Source organism: Pocillopora damicornis, chromosome 12 (genome assembly GCF_964200805.1).
Source record: "Pocillopora damicornis chromosome 12, jaPocDami1.2, whole genome shotgun sequence".
Classification (NCBI taxonomy): Eukaryota; Metazoa; Cnidaria; class Anthozoa; order Scleractinia; family Pocilloporidae; genus Pocillopora; species Pocillopora damicornis.
Genome location: NC_142681.1, coordinates 21,035,881 through 21,057,837, shown reverse-complemented (window position 1 = coordinate 21,057,837; position 21,957 = coordinate 21,035,881). Strand labels below are relative to the sequence as shown.

At 37.9% G+C, this 21,957-nt stretch overlaps 3 protein-coding genes, 1 long non-coding RNA gene and 1 other non-coding gene across 15 annotated transcripts in view; 2 read left to right on the top strand and 3 right to left on the bottom strand.

The window, feature by feature from the left end:
• Positions 1 to 346: 346 nt before the first annotated feature.
• On the bottom strand, positions 347 to 2,072 carry LOC149036946 (uncharacterized). Its single transcript, XR_016181961.1, has 2 exons — positions 1,921 to 2,072; positions 347 to 642 (listed from the first exon to the last, which is right to left on the bottom strand). It is a non-coding gene; the product is annotated as an uncharacterized LOC149036946 (long non-coding RNA).
• A 15-nt stretch (positions 2,073 to 2,087) lies between these two features.
• Positions 2,088 to 3,199, bottom strand: LOC113665170 (protein phosphatase 1 regulatory subunit 27). Its single transcript, XM_027180826.2, has one exon. The coding sequence runs from the start codon at positions 2,927 to 2,929 to the stop codon at positions 2,414 to 2,416; it is 516 nt and encodes a 171-aa protein (XP_027036627.1). The 5' UTR covers positions 2,930 to 3,199; the 3' UTR covers positions 2,088 to 2,413.
• A 4,276-nt stretch (positions 3,200 to 7,475) lies between these two features.
• On the top strand, positions 7,476 to 7,573 carry Trnai-gau (transfer RNA isoleucine (anticodon GAU)). Its single transcript has 2 exons — positions 7,476 to 7,512; positions 7,538 to 7,573. It is a non-coding gene; the product is annotated as a tRNA-Ile (tRNA).
• Positions 7,574 to 8,294: 721 nt separating this feature from the next.
• The window catches only part of LOC113665215 (small ribosomal subunit protein eS21), a 53,608-nt gene continuing 39,945 nt past the window's right edge, over positions 8,295 to 21,957 (bottom strand). Inside the window, exons 1-6 of one of the 2 annotated variants that reach the window (XM_027180884.2) lie at positions 10,559 to 10,610; positions 10,408 to 10,470; positions 9,481 to 9,544; positions 8,977 to 9,045; positions 8,607 to 8,662; positions 8,295 to 8,372 (exon numbers count right to left, since the gene is read on the bottom strand). In XM_027180884.2, coding sequence (XP_027036685.1) covers positions 8,357 to 8,372; positions 8,607 to 8,662; positions 8,977 to 9,045; positions 9,481 to 9,544; positions 10,408 to 10,457 — 255 coding nt within the window. In that variant the 5' untranslated portion in view covers positions 10,458 to 10,470; positions 10,559 to 10,610 and the 3' untranslated portion in view covers positions 8,295 to 8,356. Of the gene's footprint in view, positions 8,373 to 8,606; positions 8,663 to 8,976; positions 9,046 to 9,480; positions 9,545 to 10,407; positions 10,471 to 10,558; positions 10,611 to 21,957 lie in introns of those variants that run through there. The other variant, XM_089190520.1, reaches the window with a different exon arrangement.
• LOC113679770 (uncharacterized) lies at positions 10,725 to 20,536 on the top strand. 10 transcript variants are annotated; one of them, XR_016181956.1, is made up of 12 exons: positions 10,725 to 11,913; positions 12,649 to 12,886; positions 13,196 to 13,304; positions 13,462 to 13,565; positions 14,668 to 14,801; positions 15,394 to 15,470; positions 15,911 to 16,188; positions 16,690 to 16,838; positions 18,136 to 18,244; positions 18,752 to 18,833; positions 18,981 to 19,135; positions 19,478 to 20,536. XR_016181956.1 is itself a non-coding variant. In XM_089190512.1 (9 exons), the coding sequence occupies exons 1-9, from the start codon at positions 10,885 to 10,887 to the stop codon at positions 17,413 to 17,415; spliced, it is 2,136 nt and encodes a 711-aa protein (XP_089046638.1). In that variant the 5' UTR covers positions 10,725 to 10,884; the 3' UTR covers positions 17,416 to 17,555. The 10 variants fall into 10 exon arrangements, 5 of the variants coding, with proteins under 5 accessions (XP_089046638.1, XP_089046636.1, XP_089046639.1 ...); XR_016181959.1 differs by having other exon boundaries at positions 10,731 to 11,913; positions 16,699 to 16,838; XR_016181960.1 differs by lacking the exon at positions 18,981 to 19,135 and having other exon boundaries at positions 10,731 to 11,913; positions 16,699 to 16,838.

Sequence of the window (21,957 nt, the reverse complement as noted above, 5' to 3'; positions counted from 1 at the left end):
CGAGACGAACATAGCATGTGGTGTTCAGCTTACCATCATTAGATTATTTAAAGCAAGAGGCATTGTATCTTCAATTTAACAGCGATGAAGTCTCGTAATCATCACCAAACGGATATGAACAGAGTAACTCTCCTGAAGGCTGCAGCAGGGAGCCCAGTCTGGCTGAGTTTCAAGTGCAATGTTTACAGGATTATCCTTTCTCTCACGTCTGTACTTCACCTGGTCACAGATGACTCACACACGAACGATTTTCTGCACGAAACCAGTTTCGATCATTCTGCATTTTAACGTCACCTTAACTACCGAGATCTGCAAATTTTAAATTCGTTTTCAAAGGAAACTAAGCACATTCGGCAAAATCTCAACGACATTACACTTCGATGCGATTTCGTGACCAAGTTTCGTCACAATGGTTGAAATGAAATCTATCATTTTCGTTGGTTTGATTTCAGTACTTACGGAAGCTTTCATCACAGTTACTTGACACTAGTTCAACGTCTCTGCTTTTTTATGCCTGCTTAAAAAACAATCCCAAGTTATTTTTCGAAAAGCGTATTTTTGTCTCTGTCTGGTTCCGGCCAGTTCCTGTTTCGAATGAGTCATTGTTACTTTGTCCATGATGCATATACTAAGTGAAGAGTTCTGAAATAAAAAAAAAGAGAAGAAAAAAAACTGTAAAAAATTTTCATTACCAAACGACGCCATTTTCATTAGGGCCATAGAGAGAAATGAAAATTTTGTCTTCATTTTTTACACTTTTTTTTTTTATTAATCTCTTTAAAATTTTCATGCGATTAAAAGAAAGTATTTGAAATAAAATGATTATAAGCGTCTATAATGAAATCGATTTGTCAGTAATTACAGAAAAGGTTTTACTCGAAATGACGAAATTTTCATTTACGTTACAATCGCCGATTTGTATAAGTACGCACGTAGAGTTAAGTTGTATAATTTCTCGGTGGTTATATTTCCATAATTTCTTAAAATTCCATCTTGAAAATAAGAACACCTTCGATTGTAACCACGGGGTTTATCACACTTTTTATAACTATATGTTTATCTCTTACCAAGGTTTTCCGTTATTATTTGTCAAGCACACAGAAGATTTTTCGTCCTTTTTTGGGTTAGTAAAACACTAGCGTAAAATATGATGTAATGGACAAAATTTTACAAGAAGGGAACTTGTTCCGGCATATGAGATTCGTGATGGAATTTCCACCAGTTTTGTGGTAAAACCAAAACCAAGCAGTGGGTATGACCCGGGAAGATTGTCATGGGTCTTCATCGCATCTGTTGATCGACTCAGCCACAAAGTTAATGATATTTAACAGTTCGCTTTTGTCGTTTGACTAACGACGAATGATAAATCATTGGTTTTTTTTTGTTTTGTTTTTTTTTTTTCTCGGAATCATGTAAAGAAATTTAACCGCGAACCCGCTCAATATGTCTGGGAGTGCCTGTTCAACTTCAGCAGGGGAGGGAGTTGAGTAGGAATAGAGATTACTGAGACCGGATATGAGAAAAGAGAAGGCGGAAAGCGAACTGCGTGAAGTCAAATACCTTCGAGTATTAAGCAAATAATCGAACGAAGTACATTAGTCATAAAGATCGTAATCTCGAAAGAAAGTTGGGAAGCCAAGTCGAGTTAGAAGGCAAAAAATAACTTTTTCAAGAAGCTTATATATTAAGCAAGAAACTGTTTCTGAAAAAAAATTCATGGCTCACGCAAAATTCCGTACTTAAGTTAATTGATCCTTAGTGAGTCAGAACCGAATGATTATTACAAACTTTAGCGTGAAATTAAAGACGAGGTTGAAGATTGCCCAAAATGAAGAGAAACAATAATTTCATAATTCATAATCACTTGCCAATCTCTTACAAGGCTAGCCACGTTGAGATAAATTCAGAATTTTTGCTTACCTTCGACACCATGGTAATATTGACAGAGAAGCGCTTCTCGACTCCGCAGCCTTTTAAGAAGCATCCATCGATAAACAGATTTGTCTAATACTACTGTGAACCATTTTCATGCCCTTTTTAATTTGTCATGTCAACTGTTACAATAAAACAAGCAAAACAAAAATAGCTATTAGGCGATGATGGTTTATTATTTCAATAAATACAATACAGTATTGTGATCTCTGACATTTTCTGTGATGTTCTGTTAATTGCTGCTTAAAACAATTAAGCTTCTGTCTCCAAATAACATTTAATTACATTGTCTGTGAAATATACTCCACGAAGTACAACTGGGTTATCTTGAGCGCAATTATTGCGCACAGTGATGTTCTCTCACTCATAAGCGGCATAAAATAACCAGTCTTAATAATCTTGGTCTCCCAGTCAAGAGGGCACACATCAAGTCAAGTTGGTAACAACCAGTCTTAAATCTCTTGAATGAGGATAGAAACCTTTACATAAATTGAGGAATTCCATCTCGAATTCGATCAATGGGAGCACCATATTGAATCAACAAGGCAGCAGCGTCAAAATTCCCAGCCATAACTGCTATCTCCAGTGGTGTTAGTCCGTCAGGAGTTTCGCTTGTAAGTTGTAATCCAAGTTCTATTAAACTCTCGGCATATTTTGTAAGTCCGCGAGCGACTGCCTCGTGTAAAGGAAACAGTCCCAACTTAGGCAGTGCGTCCAACGAGATTTTCCCATTCTGAATATCACAAATAATGTCTTCCATATCAATGTAAATATCTTCTACAATCATGCCATATCGGCGGCTTTCACGGTTTCGACTGTTCGTGTTGTTTTCACCGCGATTTTCTTCTTGTTCAAGAGCAGAATTCTTCTTTTTTCCTTGTTTAGAAGAAACGTTGCCATTGGAAGCAGTATCTGACATATTCTCCCCGTTTCTACTTCTTCTTCTCCTTCTTTTGGCAAGTTCATGGCCATCTTTTCCTCCATTATTAGCTCTCATTATGTTGTTCTCGCTGTGTTCTTTTGTAAGAGTTCTTCCCTTTGTGTAGCTTGGTCTAAATTGAGAGTTGGCTTGGCACACTGCCTCCTTTTATAAGTCGCACAAAGGTTACCAATGTAAATCGAGATGACGTTTGTTTCCGAATTAAGAGGGTTTAACTCTAACCCTTCTTAGCCTTTATCTAATTTGAACCTGTTTACATACTTAAAAGAAAAACAAGACATCCACCGAAAAAATAACGTCGCTCGCACGCAAACTTGTTGACGTGGAAAGTGATCAAAAGTTTGAAGTTTTTCTCATATAAACAATCAAAGTGTGTCAAACGGAAGCGGATCTCAGCCCACGGATTTTCGCTGGCTTAGCGTTTCCACCATAGCCTTGGTTTGTCACGAAACTTGGAGTTTAACCGCCTGCTACTTTTTATTACCTGGGTCGACTGCTTCCGATACTTTAAATTTTAGAAGATGACTGAAAATGACCTTTTCGTTCTTCAGAGTACTTTAGTTTTAATCGTTTCGGAAAGTAAGAGTTAAGTCCACCATAGAATATGGTGTTTTTTTAGTTCTATTTTGCATGTTTCAATCTCACAACATTTAAAAAAAAGTATTTGTTCGTAAATGGTATATGCGTGGGAACAAAAAGGGATTTACGGTATTAAAGAGCACAATTTCATACAAATTGACTTAAAATTAATTTTTGCATTTAATCCGCTACTTCTTCCAATTTCCCCTCAGCTGGGCACAACTTCCCGTACATGTAGAAATAAATATTTTTTCAAATTTTGTTCATGAGAGTTTTGAAATATTGTCCTTTGTTTTGTATTAATCTTGAAAAACTCACGAGCTTTTCGTACACTGGAGATGCCTGTCTGTATTAAAAAGCACAGAGATGTTCTCTTTTTTAAACAACGATTCAAGGGAGATTTGTTACTTCAGACTTTTTTCGTAGTTAAGAATATCTGTGTGGGATGATTTAAACGTGGTGTAATTGAAGTCGAGGAAGGCATTTTAAGCTCGAGACGGCTCCAATCAGCTTATCCCCACAAGACCTACAAGGCCACAAAAACCAGCGCATTGTGCTTACTCGTCAATCTTACAAAAGGTCAGGCGCTGAAAGAAAGTGTCGTTTTGGTAGCACTCACGAAGTCGGCTGAAATTGATTCTATTTTGATAAGCTGAAAGAAATTCTTGATTTATTCTTGCTATTCCTTTCTGCCCTTACTCCTCCTGTAAGAATAGAATTTGGTTAAACAGCCCTAAAATAGCCGTAGCGTAATGGAATGAATTCGTCGGAACAACCAACGGGTGGATTTGAGAAGGTTGCAGTTAAGGAAATAGACAGGAACAGCTGACAGCTTAGAATTTTCCTCCGGCAAACTCTAAACCACAAAACTGAATGTTCTGGTTTTTTTTTCCACCACAAAACTGCCGACACGCTTTGCCGGTGGGAGCGCAAAGGGTGCTGGGTCATACTTTTATATGGATTAGAGTAACTGTTATGTAACTTCATTAATGAACTTTCTCTAATATCCAAAAGAGACTACCAAATTGAGTCTTGTGAGTTTTTTGTCAATAGTGAAGAGAGGTATGTCGAGGTCAGTAAAGGGTCCTTAATTATGTGGCGCACACTCCATATTTTTAGCCGAAGTATTCTCGCCAGCGTCTATATCGGTCAGCGATCAGTTACCATCGGTGTTTGCAGTCAATCAGCAGCCAATCAACGTTTGATTGATAACTTTCAACGATCACGTAACTGGTGTGCATATTTGTTCCACCACATGACCCGCCCATACCAACTGAGTCGGGGTCAAAAGGAAAGAGGACATGAATTTACCATCTTCCAGTTTTCCGGTTTCAAGCTCATTTTTGGTGTTCTTTTAACGCTTTGGAAGAAAACTTTGCCTAAAGTAATGTAGACAGTCATGAAACCTTTGGACCCAGCCGTTGCTGTAACAAGAGTTAGTGTCAGATGATCAACAAAAATGCGCCATTTAAGTTTTCCAAATAAAGTCAACACGAAATTTCTCTGAATATGTGTAATTCTCACCAATGTTTCCTCTTAAGCGAGTGTTAAGCGCTCTGAAAATACTAAGCCTGAAATTTACGAGACAGGTGGAATAAAAAACAAACAAACCTCTCTCTAAAGGATTTCTTAACGCATTATGGCTGTTCTAATCCTCGGTTTGTAACAACTTGAAGATTATATTTCACTGGCTTTTGAAAAACCCCAGTATATTTCGTTGACTTTGAGAGAGCTTAGGAACAGAAACTTAGGTAAATTGGCGATTAGAATTGGGAATATGATATCGAAAAGAACACCCTGAACTTGAAGTAATCCAGAAAGAACAGGTTTGGAATTTCCCGATTATAATTTGATTTACTCGTCCCAAAAGGATACACCTACAGTGAACTGTTAACAAGTCGCACAGTAAGTCACGAATATGGTCACAACAGGAAAATTCTTGCCAGACCTTATCCGCTAAGACGACGCCCGCAGCTTTCCTCGTCCTACTTTCTCTAAAGAATGAGACTAGTTGACGAGGCACGCAAGTGTTTTAAAAACAGGCAGTCCTAGAGAAGAGGCGGAATTCCTTTACGGCGCCGGTTCATTTCCCTCTTCCTTTGAATGCTTTCGGTGCAGGGTAGAAAGCAAACCTTTTGGATGTTGCATTCGGATGTGCAAGTGCACACAGGCTTTTGAAGAGTCGGGTTTCACGTGGTAAACAAGAAGTCAACGTGAAATCCATGGGGAAGTGTGTAATGTGATTGGTCAGTCGCTCTTCCCTGATGCGATTTAATCTTGGTCTTATTTCATTAGTCCTTCCCTTCCTCAGGCTGGTACGCGAGCATGCGCATTATTGTACCAAATGATTATATAGAGAAGGAGCGAACATATAAAATCATTTGTTACTTGTCAGTTGAGAGTTTCGTTTGGCTTTCATCAAGTGAATTTGGGAATACTAAGATACTTTTGTGTAGTCTACTTTCACCACATGCAAAGATGGCCATTCTAAGCCGTCGATGCCTGCATGTGCGTGGCTAAAAGTTTCCTCGGCTGTTCTTTCTCTACAATCGTTTTTTTGCTCTTCACTGCTTCGTGACTAGAAACAAGTTTATGAGAAGAATTAAATAATGATCGGAAATGAATCTCTCGACACATAAGTGATTGAAATCTCGATGTTTATCTTAGATCTCTTAGGACTGGATGAACCAACTTGCTTCCCAGACAAATTGCAAGAGAGTGCGGCCCCAGAGGTCGGCTAACACCAAATATAAACATTCCTTTTTTCGTTAACAAAATATTCATTACACCCAACTAATCAGTTGCTTATCAAATGCCTCTTTGAAGACAAGAGTTTATACATATATTCCGGATAAGGATTATTGTTAAAAAATAAAAACAAGTACACGGATGACAAGGGAAAGATGTCCGGCATTCTTTTTTCAGTGCTTGGGATCAAGTACCAGAGAATGTGTAAAACTGCTGAGGTGATTCATCGTGCAGAAAAAAAACGTACGTGACTAGGATTGAAATTTTGCCGCTCAGTGGTTAGGTTAGACCCGTGAGAAAGTAGCTCCTAAAAAAAAAAACCATTGTCAGAAATCAGCGTCATAATACTTCCGAAGTATTAAGGATTGGGGCTTAGAAGCTTACTGAATATTTAGTCTGTCTTGGTTGATAAACTTCTGTTTACCTGAGGACTCTTAGTCTTCAAAAGAAAGATAATTAGGATAGAAACGGAAACACCGTATTTCCTGCAAACTTGATTGCCCTACCTCGTTGACTATATTTATTTGCATAAACTTATTTCTCGGTGTATTTACTGCATTACAAATGTGTAGCATAACACTTCGACAATCGTTTGTTTCTCGTACCAGAGGCAGATCCGAACAGATCATTTTAACATCTCTGATTACACACCTCATTAATTGCAGCAAAGTTTCATTGCAGTGCAGGTCAATTCGTGATCAATGGTTTACTTATGAATCTTTACTTGTTAATCTTCAACTTCGGCTTGAATCTTTTCACTCAAATCTGGGGGGAAAGAATCTCGTGTTTACATAATACCGCACCGCATGTCAAGCAAAGCTGACTGTGTTTCACTTTTTTATATTCATCTTTTTGTTTTGTTTTGTTTTGTTTTCTTTCTTTTCTGTTTGGTTTGAGTTTCCTCATTAGGCAGTGAAAAGCTTTTTCGCGAAAAGTGCGCAAGTGACAAGGAAGGTAAAAATTAGTCGCGGAGACCTGTTGGTTTTTTCCGTTATTTTGATGAAATCGTTAAATAGAAATGAGTCACAATCAGTATCGTTGTGGGTCCGTGTTATTTGAAGGGTGTCATGGACGATTATTTATCACGCATCGTCTGCTCGGAGTGCTCGGGAAAAAGTGATATTTTTCACCTATCTGAGTCAGTAAGCAATTAAAATTAGTTACAAAGTATTAAGAGTAATCAACTGCGCGAGGAAAAACATTATAGCAAATACAGAGTCCAAAAGGCATTTTAAGGTATTTAAATATTATAAAATAACTTATGTGGTCAGCGCATGGTCCGTTAGCTCAGTCGGCAGAGCGCGGTGCTGATACACCTAGATCAAAGATCTAATGGCTACGCCGAGGTCGAGAGTTCGAGCCTCTCACGGACCATATTTTCCTTTTTTGTAATTTTTCCTTTCTCAATTCTCTGCCCGTAACTTTTCTTTCTAAACTAATTTTTTTTCTTCCTTCGAAGTCTTTTTTGAGCTTCAAAGAATAAACTAGATGTATGTAATCGTCCCGAGGCCCAAATGTTATGGTGACATAATCATCAAATCCTCTTGTCCTTTGTTTGCATGGTAGTTATCTCTATTTAGCGAGCATGAATCTCCTTTATGGGTCTAACGAAGTTCGTCAAGAAAACATTTCTGATCAACGTTCTCGTTCTTTTCGTGATTCCTTCTCCCCGGGCCAACATGATTCCAGTCACTCTTAAGTGATTTCCGCAGATTTAAGTCCTAAAAAATTTGGTCTGGAACCTGGTTACTTTCGAGTAATCTATCATATGACTCGGACATTCGCACACCTTCTCCCTTCCCGCAACGACTAGAGTCTACCTTGTGCACGACTAAACATTTTTATATTTTTGCGCACTTTTTTGCTTGTCAACATACTTCTCCGCAACTCGCTCAGAGAATCAGCCCAAAAAAACAAACTTATGGGTAACCACAAGGGAGAGAAACTACTTAGTGTACGAATCATTTAAATCCCTTCATGAAGAGGTAGTCAGGAAGAAATAACATGCGATAAAATGAGAAAATTGAGTTGGGCATAAGGTGAATAGGGGCAATTGTAATAACAATTAAAAAAGAAAACAAAGGAAATATATCAGTTCAGTCAGAACAACAAAGTTTATTTATTTATCAAGAAAGATCTTTCCTCTTCATTTCCATATTAGGAGTCATAGTTCCTACAAATAGAACAAAACAACAAAATGTTAAAGACCATGTTACCATTTAGCAGTAATGCTTTACACAAGGCAGATTGAAACAGAAAAAAACTACTGAAATGATACAGCCTCATTGAATTTTATGCTAAAAACAAAAATTTGAAAATTGAAAACTAAAAAAGGTCAGAGGTAACTTACAGACTTTCATTTCTCAACTAACTTTTACAGAAGAGGAATTCAACAGAGGGAACTTACTTGTTAACAATGGAATCTTCTATACAAAGCTTTGTTAGGGAATCATCTGCTTCGCCCTACAGAATATGACAGAATATAGCATTCTGATGAAGAATTTATTCTCTCAAACACTTTACATTACAAAGTACATTTGCTTGTGGATAGAAAGGGACACACTGATCATTACAGAAAAACTTAAATTAAAGCAATTACAGATGGCTGAGCTTACACATCAATTCAGACTAAAGAGGGTTTGAACATTCACCTCTCAGCTACAAGTTGGGCATTACCGCAACCTGAACAACAAAACCACATGTTTAACCTGCCCAAAATTTGTCTCCAGTTTGCCCTTCCATCAAATTATCTTTTCACATAATTAACCCTTACGTACCATCTGCCTGATGTTTCCACACAAAGCATAAGTCTTAAAACTGCCAGTGAATCGCCCAGTCTCGTCAATCTATAGCAAAGCCAACAAACATTACCATAGAATTTCTTTCAACAGTCTGAATAAATTATTAAGTTTTTGATAAGAGGCTTTAGTTCAGGGATTTCAAAACTATCCTAATCTCCTGATCATGAACAAGTTTTTTACCAAGGTTTGACCCTTGCTCTTGAACAAATTGAATTCTAGACAAAATGTTTGCATCAGTTTAAGCTCATGTAGTGCTTATTTCAGCATAGCTAGTCCTACCATAACAGTTGTTTATCTTAGGGTATCCTGAAATGTTGTGATGTGTCTTTTGTGAGGGTGGTGTTTGAAAGGGCAAGGAATGAGGGAAATTGATTCCTTTAATGTCCACTTTAACTCAGTTCTCTATTCATCAATTTAAGGAAGAGGAAGAAGCCTAAGCCTAAGCTTGGAATTGAAGCAGAGTAGCATTTGCCTGCCTACCTGTCCGACATTCAACTGAACTGAGGCATGGTCTTTGGCCCCAATAACACGATTTGTAACGGAGCTGTATAGGTATAAAAAATAACTATGATGATAAGATATATGAAAAAATTACTCAGTTCTGATTGGTTAAGATAAATTGCAGTTTTCAGGTAATTCAATACAGAAGAGGGTTAATTCAGTGCAAAGAAGTCACAAACCAGACTGAACAATTCCTTGAACTGTTTAGCCCATCTTTTAACTTTTTTGCAACTTAAAGCAGGAGTTTCAATAACATTAGTTATAAGCAGCCACTGAAGGTTTAATAGGCGGCTGTGACCACCAAACAGATGGAGGTGAGAGGTCCTACAGGCAGTGGTAGACCGCTGGTAACCGGCTTTTATTGAAACCCCTGCTAAAAAATGTGAAAATATTATTGTATGTTATTGTTTTGATTGTATGTGGTTGTTTTGACCGAACACACTACGTCACTTGCAGTGTTTGAATAAATGTTTACAAAGACATCCCAAATTGCACTCACCCTGCAGGCTCGTGTAATTTTGTAGGTCTTTGAAAAAATTTTACTCGTGCTTATTTATTCCAAATTGCACTAGAAATCATGTGATTACCTATACCAATAATAATAAACACAATAATAATCAATCTAAGCACGTGTAGCTAGAGCTCTGTCATGAATAATAAGGATGGAACACTAAACAAATTAGTTGACTCTGATGATAACCTATAGCTAGTGTCTAAAGCGTTTGGTTTTTACGTTAATCAATATACTTTTGCCCTATACATAGGTCAAATTTGTTCACTTTGCAAAAGGTAACCCAAAACTAAGTCTATTACTCCTTAATCGAACGTAGCAGTAAACGACGATTCGACGACGACATTACACGATTCTAGAGCTAAAATTCATATATTGAGTGCTGATCAACTCACCATTTCCTTGGTGTGTACATGTCTACGTTTTCTCCTGCCTCGTTCTGCATTTTATTCGATGATCTAAGTAGTCAAAGAAATATAGAGAGATTTTAAGTGGAAAGATTCATCGAAATCGACATAGCTAAGAACCACTGAAAGTCTGTTTTACCCTGGTTACACGTCTTTAAGAACTTCTGTGAAAACAAAGATGGCGAAAAAAGGACGAAACGTGCGCAGTCCCAGCATTCATAGTGCGCGAAATTTGTTTCCAGGCATACTACTGATGCACGCGGATAAAATGCGCAGGTGAGGGACTAAACAAGATGTAGTAGGAACATGACGAGCCAGAGCAAACCGGATGTTCAAAAATTCGTGGGGTTTGGTTGCTATGGTGTGACGTCATGATCCGGCTCAGTAGCTATCATCGCTTTCGATTTGTGGTTTCAACAGGTGAGCGTTCGGTGATTACATTAACACCGTTGTGTGCAACCTCCAATGGCGTCAATCCTGTTTATTTTGAGGGGCTGGATTTTTCTTCTGACATTTTTTGAGGTTGAATTTCAGAGATTACTCACAAGAGCGGGGCAGTGTTCTCGTTTCGATCAGGTGCTGTGCGGCATGGATGCCTTCGATATTCGAAGAGCTGAATTGCTTCACTCCACGAGCGATTCGAGGGACTGGTATCTCCTGAATTCCAAAATATGCGGCATTCCTGTAGGAAAATTCATATCGAGTAGCCCTTTGGTGTCAAGCTTTCCAAAAGAATTTAACACAGTGCAACTCTCGAATCTTAAAAATGGCGGGCACTTGGATCGACGACTAGTTCACAAAGAAGAGGTATTCATAGCCTCTTCTTTCGGCGTTGTTTCCGCGATACTTCGGCAAAAACTAAAAGCGGGCGAAGAAAAAAAGTACAGTTGGTTGGTTGATGGCATCAACAGCCTAAATATTGGCCAAGATAATGAAGATTGCCAAACAGCGACTGACACACGTGACAATAACAAGGACAAAATTCATGACCCTGTACAAACAGTATTTGGAGTCGATTCAAGGTCAGCCATATCCATAGAGGATATCGAGAAGAGTCAAGATGAAAATCTTAAGCTTAAGGCTGAACTTGAAGTTATGCTTTACCAGTTAGAGGCCCTTCGAGATGAGGTGAAAAACGGCGGTCAATCGACGCTGAGCTCAGGCACACAGGACCCGGACAGTACAAGCGATATGTGGACCTTGATCGGCGATGTTTGCGATAAGTTCCAGGTGCCTCTTGCATCTTTATTCGCCGATCAGGTGGACCAGAATGTTGAAGTGGCTGAAGTGATGAGCGATATCGCAGAACAGCTTCTGAGAAAAAAAAAAGACCCGAAGCAAACCCTGGAAGCAATACTGGGGGACAGTGCCCCAAAATTCTTTCAATCCCTTCGTGTGCCCAATTGGACGTTGCTTTACTTCAAGCTGCAGTCCCGGATCCCAGACCAAGGATGGCAAACCTTGTTGAACTTTACAAAGTTAGGGCGAACTAAGGTAAATCATTTTGTCTTTTTAAATCATTTTGTATTGCCAGTTAGTGTGTTTGATTAAATTGGTGAGTGGGGAAAGTCTGCCACCCCTGTATTTAAATTCTGGTCAATTTTATCCGTTTCTTTTGGAGGTCAAAATTTATTTAATTATGATATAATAAAACAATATACCGATACAAAGTACAAAGATAAATAGAAAAATAACAAACAGAAATATTGTTTTTCCTCTTTTTTTATTGCTAAACTTTGTCAAGGGCATGGCTAGAGGGGTTCCTGAGGTGTCCCTGACCCCCCACCCCCCTTTAACCATACCTCATCTTACTAAAATCATTTTCACTGATGAGCAGTGTGACTAAAATAGAGTGGTGTATATTAGAACTCAAACTGTAACTTGATCTCAGTATTTTTATTTCACAAGACATGTCTTTCCTTACCTAAACATTTATTTGTGCTCTTATCATTATTGATGGATTCCACATTATATTATAATCATTCTATTACCATTTTACATTTTAATGGGTTCATTGATCTGTAATGCCAGGGATGGAAACTTAATTTTGACAGCACTGGCCATCGGGCGAGTGCCTTTAATAAATGCAACAAAAAGCCTAGGATTTTTACTTGCCCAAGTAGTTTTGACACTCGCCTGGGCAAGTGGGCAAGTGCTAATTTCCAACCCTGTAATGCTTTCTTTTATTGATTCATTAAGATATTGTTATGTCTGCATTTGTTTATCTAGACGAAATCTGACATTCCACTTCTTCTGAACAAGAATCACATAAAGGCTGTGCGCAAGATGATTTTTCATGTTGTAAAAAAGGCAATGGGCATCTGCCCCTTGCCAGATGGAGCTCCTTGGGGATATCAGGTTAACCTTTCTGCTGCAGTGGCTTGGGCAGCAAGGGAAACAAGACTGCATCAGCCTGACCAGCAAACCCTTGAGCTTAATCTTAAGCTAGATGGGAGACCATTTTTTGGTTAGTTTTTTCTTGTTGCATATCTAAAGGGCAAATTTAGCATTTTACTTTCTATAAGCTGTCTGATATAATTATCAAGATCACCCCAAGCTACCCTACAACATCAAGTTCCCGTTTTGAACCTCTGTTATTGACAAATAAAGCAATTCCGAAAATCACTAGTGCAGCATGCAGTGTATTACTGAGAAAACAACCCAACATTTATGAAGCCGCCTATTTTTCATTTGTTCTTGCATGTCCTGTTAAGGACAAGTAATAATAAGTAATCATAGTGTCGGATAATATTCCTGTTCTGACATCCTTCTACAGGTAGGCAGCAAGTCATGATAGGTGTGGTTCCTATCAATGTCAGTCATGCGTCAAGTGAGAGCTGTAAAAGTGTCTACCCTATAGCAATTGCAAATTGTGAGGAAAACAGGTGATAATAATAATATTTAGGTCTTCAATGGCTAAAATATCACTTTAAGAAATGCATTTAGCAGACTGCTAAATGCACTATTATGATTTCATAATTCAATGCCCATCATTAAGTTAGGAGTTCAATTAAATGAGTTTAAACTGTTTTTTTTCTGTAGGATCAATATTGAAGCCCTAATAAAGGAAATCAATGCCCAAAAAAATGCCATCAAGAAAAATGGAATAACTATTGATGGAAGACACTTTAAAGTCAAATTTACAGGTGATTAAATATACTTTCCTAGGCCACTGTAGGGCCAAAGAAAAATATCCAGCTTATTGCTGGAGTTCCTTTATATATTGAAGTTATATTTATTTTCAGAATTACATGTATTTCTTTCTTCTGTTTGCTATTAAAACATATAGTATTATAATAATATTGTAGAATACCTCCATCTGCTGAATTTGTAAGTGCCTAATGTTTCATGTGAGCACTGGACTCCAGATCAAGCAGTCCGGGTTGAAACCCTAGCCAAGGCCATTGTGTTGTGTTCCTGGGCAAGACATTCAATTTTCACAGTGCTTCTCTCCACTCACAAATAATATAAATGTATATGAATTTGTATCAATTGGCAAATTTAATGCTGGGCAGGGATAACCCTTTTATTGACTAGCATCCCATCCAGGGTGAAGTAGAAATACTCCTAGTCCCTTAGTGCTACTGAAATCCGGATAAGCTTTGATGCTGGTGGGTGACTTCTGGGCCCAAACCCAGACCTTACCTTACTTAATAAGGGAGACATAGTGATCTGCATTGTAATTATCAGTGGTGAGTGTGCTGAACTTGAGATCTAGTGATCTGGGTTTCAAGTCCTGGCCAGAGTAATTGTGTTGTATTCATAGGCAATACTCACAGTGTCTGAGCTCAGGGGATTGAAAAAGTACCAGTGAACTTAATCCTGGCATGTATAAACCCTTTGATGGGCTAGCGCCCCATCCGGGTGCGCATAGAAATACTCTTGTCACTTTATGCTCCTGAATCCAAGGTAAGGCTACAAAGCCTGATGGGTCACTATAGGCTTGAATGGCCCTTTACCTACTGCTAAATTACTGACTCCATCACCTTAAAAAAAAAAACAAGACTTAAGAATCAATTTCCTCATTCTCTTCTTGGATGTGTTCCTAAAGATTGTAACCATCTGCATTTCTAAGTCAGGCTGTAGAAATGCTGATGACAGTAAATGCAAACTGATCAATTAAAATAAAAGGCATTTTGGGATGTGATCCCAGAAGAAGCCTGTTAATGGACATTAAAATCATATTTGTTAATGTCGGGATGTGACATTCAAGAAAATTTAATTATTCATCTTGTTTTTTTATGACAGTTACGCTTGATTACAAGGCACTGATAATGCTTATCAAACGAAAGAGTGAAGATAATGAGTCAGATGAAGAAATGGAAGGTCTATGTCAGAGAGGGTTGGACACAGAGTGCTGTGTGTTCTGTAAAGTTATACGGGTAAGTTTTCACAGAAGTAGCCATTAAATGTAGTTCCTATGTCACTGGATGTGCACAAGTCATTTTATAATAGTGTTTTCACTGTAAGTTTTGGTATATGGGTAATTAAAATTCATACTCAACTTCAACTTCTTCTTCACAGTTTTTAATTGTATCAAGCTTGTTAAGGATACTATTATAGACAAAGGATTCAATTTCAATCCGATCAATTATCAATTACTTTGATTGTGTGCCTATTTATGGACGTAGTTACAATGTTTTTTCTGTTTTCCTATTGGTTTGTAATGAGATCCTTTAGTGTCACCTCACATTTTCCATAAGATTTTGACTTATTGTCCATTGTTTGCCTTGTTTGTTGTCTTGATTCATAATCTTTGGCATGAGTGGGACCGATATTTTATGATCGTTTATAAATCATTGTTAACTGTAATCCTTGGTTTCCTTGTTTTGTGGTTCCTTGATGATGACCTGTAAAATAGTCCTGTTACTTAGCAAACACACCTTAGCGATACCCCTTGAATTTTTGTCTTGTCTTGTTGCAAGCTGTCACTATCTGGTAAACAATAAAATATCGTTCTCTATTTTATTGCAGGGATGTGCATGTCTGGGGGTTGAACGTGGTGAATCCTGTGCAGAATGCTTTATCAAGAGCAAGGCAAATGTTGGAGGGTCAGTAAGCCCATTTAATTTTTTAATGCAATCATTTTACAAGGGCAGCTGTATGTTATTTATGTGTTTTTGGTTATGTGATTAATTTTTTTGTACACACCTCAGACTTTAGACATGCATCTATGTATTAAATTTTGATTACAAAACTATTTTCAGGAAACAAGTATTTTATTAATCCCTGTTTAGCCTTCTCCATTATACCTTACATTAATTTTCTATGGTTGTAGATATAAGCATTATTGTCCTTAGAGAAACTGCAGACAACTTCCCAGGAATTGGCTTGATTGTAATCGTGCATAATTACAATCTGGCATAATTGTAATTACATTGTATGCTCAGGAGAAACTGATAAATACCTAAGCTTGATAATGTTTAGGTATAAAATAAAAGGTCAACTTTCAGTAATTTTTGATATTACTCCTCCTTTGCTAATATTTTAGATGGAAGGGTGTTAGGGATTACTTGCTGTTTCTCCTTGAAGAAGAGTTGTGTGATGTAAACCTATGCACTCTTCATTGTGAGCTGCGGAATACAGAGCAGTTGCTATGTTCACTGGGAATGTTTGCGTATGAGTGTGGGAGCCTTAAAAATTGCAATGCTGTTTTAGCCGAGTATGGACCAGACAGTATGAAGGGAAGGGACAGAATTGTAGTAAAGACAAAGCCTGGCCAGGAAAGTGGTATTGAGCGGCACAACATTCAAGTGTTGTCATTCTCAGGTATACAGTCATACATCAGATTGATGCAAACAGCTATTGTGACAGTCACTTTTGCTACAAAAGACTCCAACAGAGTAAATAAGCGCACTTCATTGACCATAAAATTTAAGAATGCTTTTTTTCCTCTCCCTCTTTTCCCTTGGCCAAGTGCTAATACCAAGCCAATGTAGCTAAACAAGTCATGCAACATAAATACAACAACCAACACACAACTGGGAAAGTAAATTATGTTGTATTTAATGCCATATCTTTAATACTATAATTAATGTATTGTTTTCTTCAAGCTTTTAGAACAAAAAGACTATGCCTTACTTAGTGTGGTTGTCAAAGCTAATAACAATAACTTTGTCTTCAATTAATAACAATCATACGGAAAAATGAAAAGCTATAGTAACCATAAACTATTGTTAACTGAACAACTTTTAATCCCCACCCCCAGCCTAAGGTGATTTAACAACTTTAGCAGTATTTACTAAAGTGTGATCTTTGAATCGTTTTTAGGTTCAACAGAACGCAGGTTTCTCGAGAACATTGAAGAAATTGTCACCCAGTCACTGCCATTAGAAAACCTGAGAAGGTTTTTTAAAGACAAAGATGTTGCTGAAACATACTTATTAAATCAGATTACATTCTGTGAGGAAATGATCCAGGTAAACTTCCAAGGAGTTAGGAAAAAGAGGAACACTTAGTGTGATAAGGAAAGTAAACAATATTGTTGCACATGAAAAGTAACTAAGGAATTTTACCAAAGAACAATGCATGAGTAAGAAAAGTCTGGTTCACTTTTCATTTTTTCAGCAGATCTACTTGTTCATTATCTAGATTGAAATCATTGCGTTACATAAACTTTTAAGCCTAAGCTTCAGTTACGAGATCTTCCTTTTTCAGCATAAATCTTTGATTTCTTCAGAATACCAGTAGAGACCCTCAAATGTTATATGTCCTCTCTGGTTCACCCAGGTTGAAGTCCTGGCATAGTTGTATGCCTGAGTGCTTCTGGGATATATAACATAATAAGTATTTTGGCTCGCACATGGTAAATCGAAGTTCTAGCAAGTGTTATATATCCTCTTTGGTTCACCCAGGTTAAAGTCCTGGCATAATTGTATGCCTGAGTGCTTCTGGGATATATAACATGAGCAGTACTTTTGGTTCGCACATGGTATCTAAGTTCTAGCAAGTGTTATATATCCTCTCTGGTTCACCCAGGTTGAAGTCCTGGCATAATTGTATGCCTGAGTGCTTCTGGGATATATAACATAATAAGTACTTTGGTTCACACATGGTTTTGAAGTTCTAGCAAGTGTTATATATCCTCTTTGGTTCACCCAAGTTGAAGTCCTGGCATAGTTGTATGCCTGAGTGCTTCTGGGATATATAACATAAAAAGTATTTTGGTTCACACATGGTTTCAAAGTTCTAGCAAGTGTTATATATCCTCTTTGGTTCACCCAGGTTGAAGTCCTGGCATAGTTGTATGCCTGAGTGCTTCTGGGATATATAACATAATAAGTATTTTGGTTCGCACAAGATATTGAAGATCTAGCAAGTGTTATATATCCTCTTTGGTTCACCCAAGTTGAAGTCCTGGCATAGTTGTATGCCTGAGTGCTTCTGGGATATATAACATAAAAAGTATTTTGGTTCACACATGGTTTCAAAGTTCTTGCAAGTGTTATATATCCTCTTTGGTTCACCCAGGTTGAAGTCCTGGCATAGTTGTATGCCTGAGTGCTTCTGGGATATATAACATAATAAGTATTTTGGTTTGCACAAGATATTGAAGATCTAGCAAGTGTTATATATCCTCTTTGGTTCACCCAGGTTGAAGTCCTGGCATAATTGTATGCCTGAGTGCTTCTGGGATATATAATATAATAAGTATTTTGGTTCACACATGGTATCAAAGATCTAGCAAGTGTTATATATCCTCTCTGGTTCACCCAGGTTGAAGTCCTGGCATAATTGTATACCTGAGTGCTTCTGGGATATCTAACATCAGCATCATGACATCATGTCAACGTGAATTTTGGTGACATGTATACCGAAAGATTTGGTAAGTGTTTATTATTATTGTATTTGGTTATGCCTACAAGTCCAAGGTGTGCTATGCTTATTATTTATTGTTAGAGTGCCATTTTTTTTTCTCAAGAGTACTTATATCTGACTTTCAAAATCCCTCTGGTCTAACAAAACTTTTTATGATTATTTTGATTCTAGTTCTCAAATTTATTTTTAAATTTCATCCTGTCGTATGTGTAGCAACTGAACTAAATGAGAAATTGTTTCTAATCTACAGCAATGAGCAATTAATTTTGTTACTTAAATGTTTGACCACAGTTGCAGTTTTGTCAAACATGACCAAACTGGCTGGCATTTTCCTGATCACCGACTGTCAGTTCTAGCTCATTATTTCTTATATAATACTGGTAAATGCTCAGTCAATTGATCATTGAAGTGCTTGCCATATCCACTATTCCATGTGTTGTCCTTTATGTGAATTGCATACTTATGTTATCACTGCAACACACTTATTAAAATTATTGCATCTGATGTTTTATAGCACTACACCAAACTGAACGAGTCAGGAAAGTTTTTTAGAGATTGGGGAACTCACACTGACACACTTGACATTGCCAGTACAGGTAAGCAAATTCACTTTTCACTGGGTTCAATACCTGTAATACCCAGCTTAGTGAGTTTTATTAAACATTTATTTAAATAAGGCTCCAGTTTTGTCAACAAGCGAAATCCCTTTGACACTCTCTAATTTTTTGGGATCGTTTTGCTAGGTCTGCTACAGCAGGAGTTAGATACTAAGCTACAGTTCTGGAAAACAAAACAACAGGAAGTTGTTGCAAAGCTGTCCATTCTTCGAAAAAACAAGAAGTACCCAAAGGAAGTCCAGAATTATGTAACTCAGTATCAACAGGATGCCTACAAAAATGTAAGTGATGTAATAAGTTTTAATTACAAGCAATGCTTACTTGAAACAAACAGGAACCATGACAACTCTTTAGCTATTGCTTTATCTGGCAGATGGCAAAAGAAATCTGCAATTCATTTTACAAGTTCACTGACCAGTAAGTCAATATATGTTATGTAGCCTTCAAGTAGAGTGCTACATTGTATAAACTATGCAATATAGTCATATGTCGAATGCCTTACACAGAATTTTTCGCATGTAACAAAGTTAATATAAGTAAATATAATATCACTGTGATTGACACAGCAATTTCCAGATTGCAGCGTAAATGTGATTTAAACGAGTCTTTACTCTGTCTTCCAGCGCACACTATTACCTGGCTCAACACTGGAGAGAGAAGCTTTATCCGGCAATGTTTTGAAGAAGTGTTGCAAAATGTCAAGCCTGGCTTATTAAGCTTGGTATTGGTTCCGGTAAACATGGGCAATGTACATTGGGGACTAATGGTCCTCGATGTAAAAAACAAAGAAGCATATTTTGATGATGGCCTTGGATATTCTTTCTCCAAAACTTCTTATGTCTTACTTATCATGAGTGAGCTTCAGTTCAAGTTTCCAGACTGCGATGACTTTTCTTTGGATGACTGGCGTAATGTAAAAACATTCAAAAGGTTTGGAATGCCGAGACAACCGACAGATGGCCAACTAATTGGAAGCGGCAGTTGTGGCGTTGGGGTTATTCTAGCGGCCCTTGATTTTATGACCTCTTCACAACCTAAAGTTGTTTCACGGTCGTGGAACTTCAGTGAGATGACAGCACACAGGAAGGACATAATGAAACTGCTTGCTTGCAGGTAGTTTGTTCTCTTCGAAGCCATAAGCCAGCTACAAGTTTGGCCAAAACGTTTGGGACACTGCCGCGAAAAGAGAAATTTTCTTTACGCTCCCTTCTCCAATTCACTAATTATCAGTAATTCTTACCATTAAACTTTTGTATCTTTTAATAAGTTGAAAATGTTCCGCTACTTCCATGTTAAGCAGCAAGACTCTCAGCAAAAACCTTATTCCAAAATTTTCCCTTTCAGTGAATCGCAATGGAACATAGTAGCTTCAAATTTATGACGTCAGGTTTATGACGTAACCTTATAACATACTATTGACACTGGAAAAATCAAATGTACAGCTGTAAAGCTAAAGATGACATGAGAATGTCGTGCAAATTTAAAAATGTTACTTTTTTAACTTTTTGTTACTCTGTTGTTTTACCACTGTTTAATTTTAACGTCAGAGTACTTTTCGATCACCAAATGTTGTCAAGTAAGTTGTATAACTAAGTTTTGATTTGTTTAGCGGCCAGTGGATGGTTTTCTTTACAAAAATTGTCTTCCTTACGATAAAATAAATATTGCAAGATTCGCTGTTACCACGTGGTAGTTCTTATTAAAACAGTTTCTCCACTCGCGTGTGTTGGGTAAGACATGGTTATAGCCAACTTCAATCCTCTGGTTGGCTATCTACCAGCTCATATCCAATGCGTACTCGTGGAATAATTGTTAAGTATTTCTGTTAGATTATGGAATGGGAGAACCTGGAAAATGATGTTATTCCCTCACGATGCTACCTTTCATTATTATCAGAATACCCTTTCCATCATAGCGGCTATTCGGCTATTTTTTAACGTAAAAATACCCTCTTTGAATGAACAAACAAATAATTGTTCAATAAGTTCCAAATTTATTCATCATCCTTTTTTTCTTTTTTTTTTTTCGGGGGGGGGGGATGATTTCAAATAATATGGAAATGTAATACGGAAACGTGGTGCCGAAAACAAAAAGCAAAAGGGGGCGAGAACCAATGATTCAAAAAAAAAAAAAACCGTAGCGTACTTATTCAACTTATGTAGTTCGGTCGATTAACACACTCGCAGGCATTCCTACTGATCGATAACGTTACCAAGTGTTTTCACTTCGCGTGTGAAAGCTTGCCTCAGTGGGAACTTTAGCATCATATAGTGGGTGGGGGAGACTACCGCGAGCGGGCTTTGGATGTGTCCTATTTCAGTCGTGTACCGGTTGAAATAAAAAAAAAATGCAGTATGATAGACGGCTGGCTTTTAAAATATAAAGTCGTGCGACTTCAGCCTGGGAAATTGTTGAATACACTGCGATAATTTCGTACCGTGTAAAACGGCCCGAAGTGTATACTGTAAAATTCTGGTTAGATTATCTACCTGCAGACAAAACAATCCGGTTATAGGCCCCCCGATAACCCCCCTTCCCCCCTCTGCTCTGGCATACATTCACTGACACGTTTTGAATTACCAAAATATAAATTTTAATTATAAACGCACACTCTCGTTTCCGGATTATAACACGCTCGCGCGAAAGTTCGCACTTTCAGCGTAACATAAATGATTAGTAGCAGGGATATTGTTACAATGGAATGTTGCAAGCTGCTGGACGTCAAGCTGAGATCGTGGAGTAAAACTCCTCGATCTCAGCAGGATCCAAAGCTCTTTTTTCGGTTGCTAAGAACGTCTGGCTCGTCATGGAAAGGCATTCAACCTGCGTTCTTGGCGGGAGTAGAGGGTCCATGTCTCACTACCGTAGAGAAGGGTGCTCAGTACGCAGGCTTGGTACACCTTCATCTTTGTGTTGATGGTCAACAGGGAATTGTCCCAAACTCTCTTTTCGAGGCGAGCCATTGCCGTTGCTGCTTTTCCTATCCGAACATTGAGCTCAGAGTCCAGGGATAGGTTGCTGGAGATGCAGGAGCCAAGGTAGGTGAAGTTGTCGACTACCTCTAAGGCGTGCTCGCCAATGGTGATGTGTGGGGTGACGCTGA

Excerpts from the sequence above, each read along its gene's own strand:
- LOC113665170 (XM_027180826.2), bottom strand. The coding sequence starts at position 2,929 with ATGAGAGCTAATAATGGAGGAAAAGATGGCCATGAACTTGCCAAAAGA.
- LOC113679770 (XM_089190510.1), top strand. The coding sequence starts at position 10,885 with ATGGCGTCAATCCTGTTTATTTTGAGGGGCTGGATTTTTCTTCTGACA. Across the intron at positions 14,802-15,393 it reads TGTTCTGTAAAGTTATACGG|GGATGTGCATGTCTGGGGGT; the intron begins GTAAGTTTTCAC and ends ATTTTATTGCAG. Across the intron at positions 15,471-15,910 it reads AGCAAGGCAAATGTTGGAGG|ATGGAAGGGTGTTAGGGATT; the intron begins GTCAGTAAGCCC and ends CTAATATTTTAG.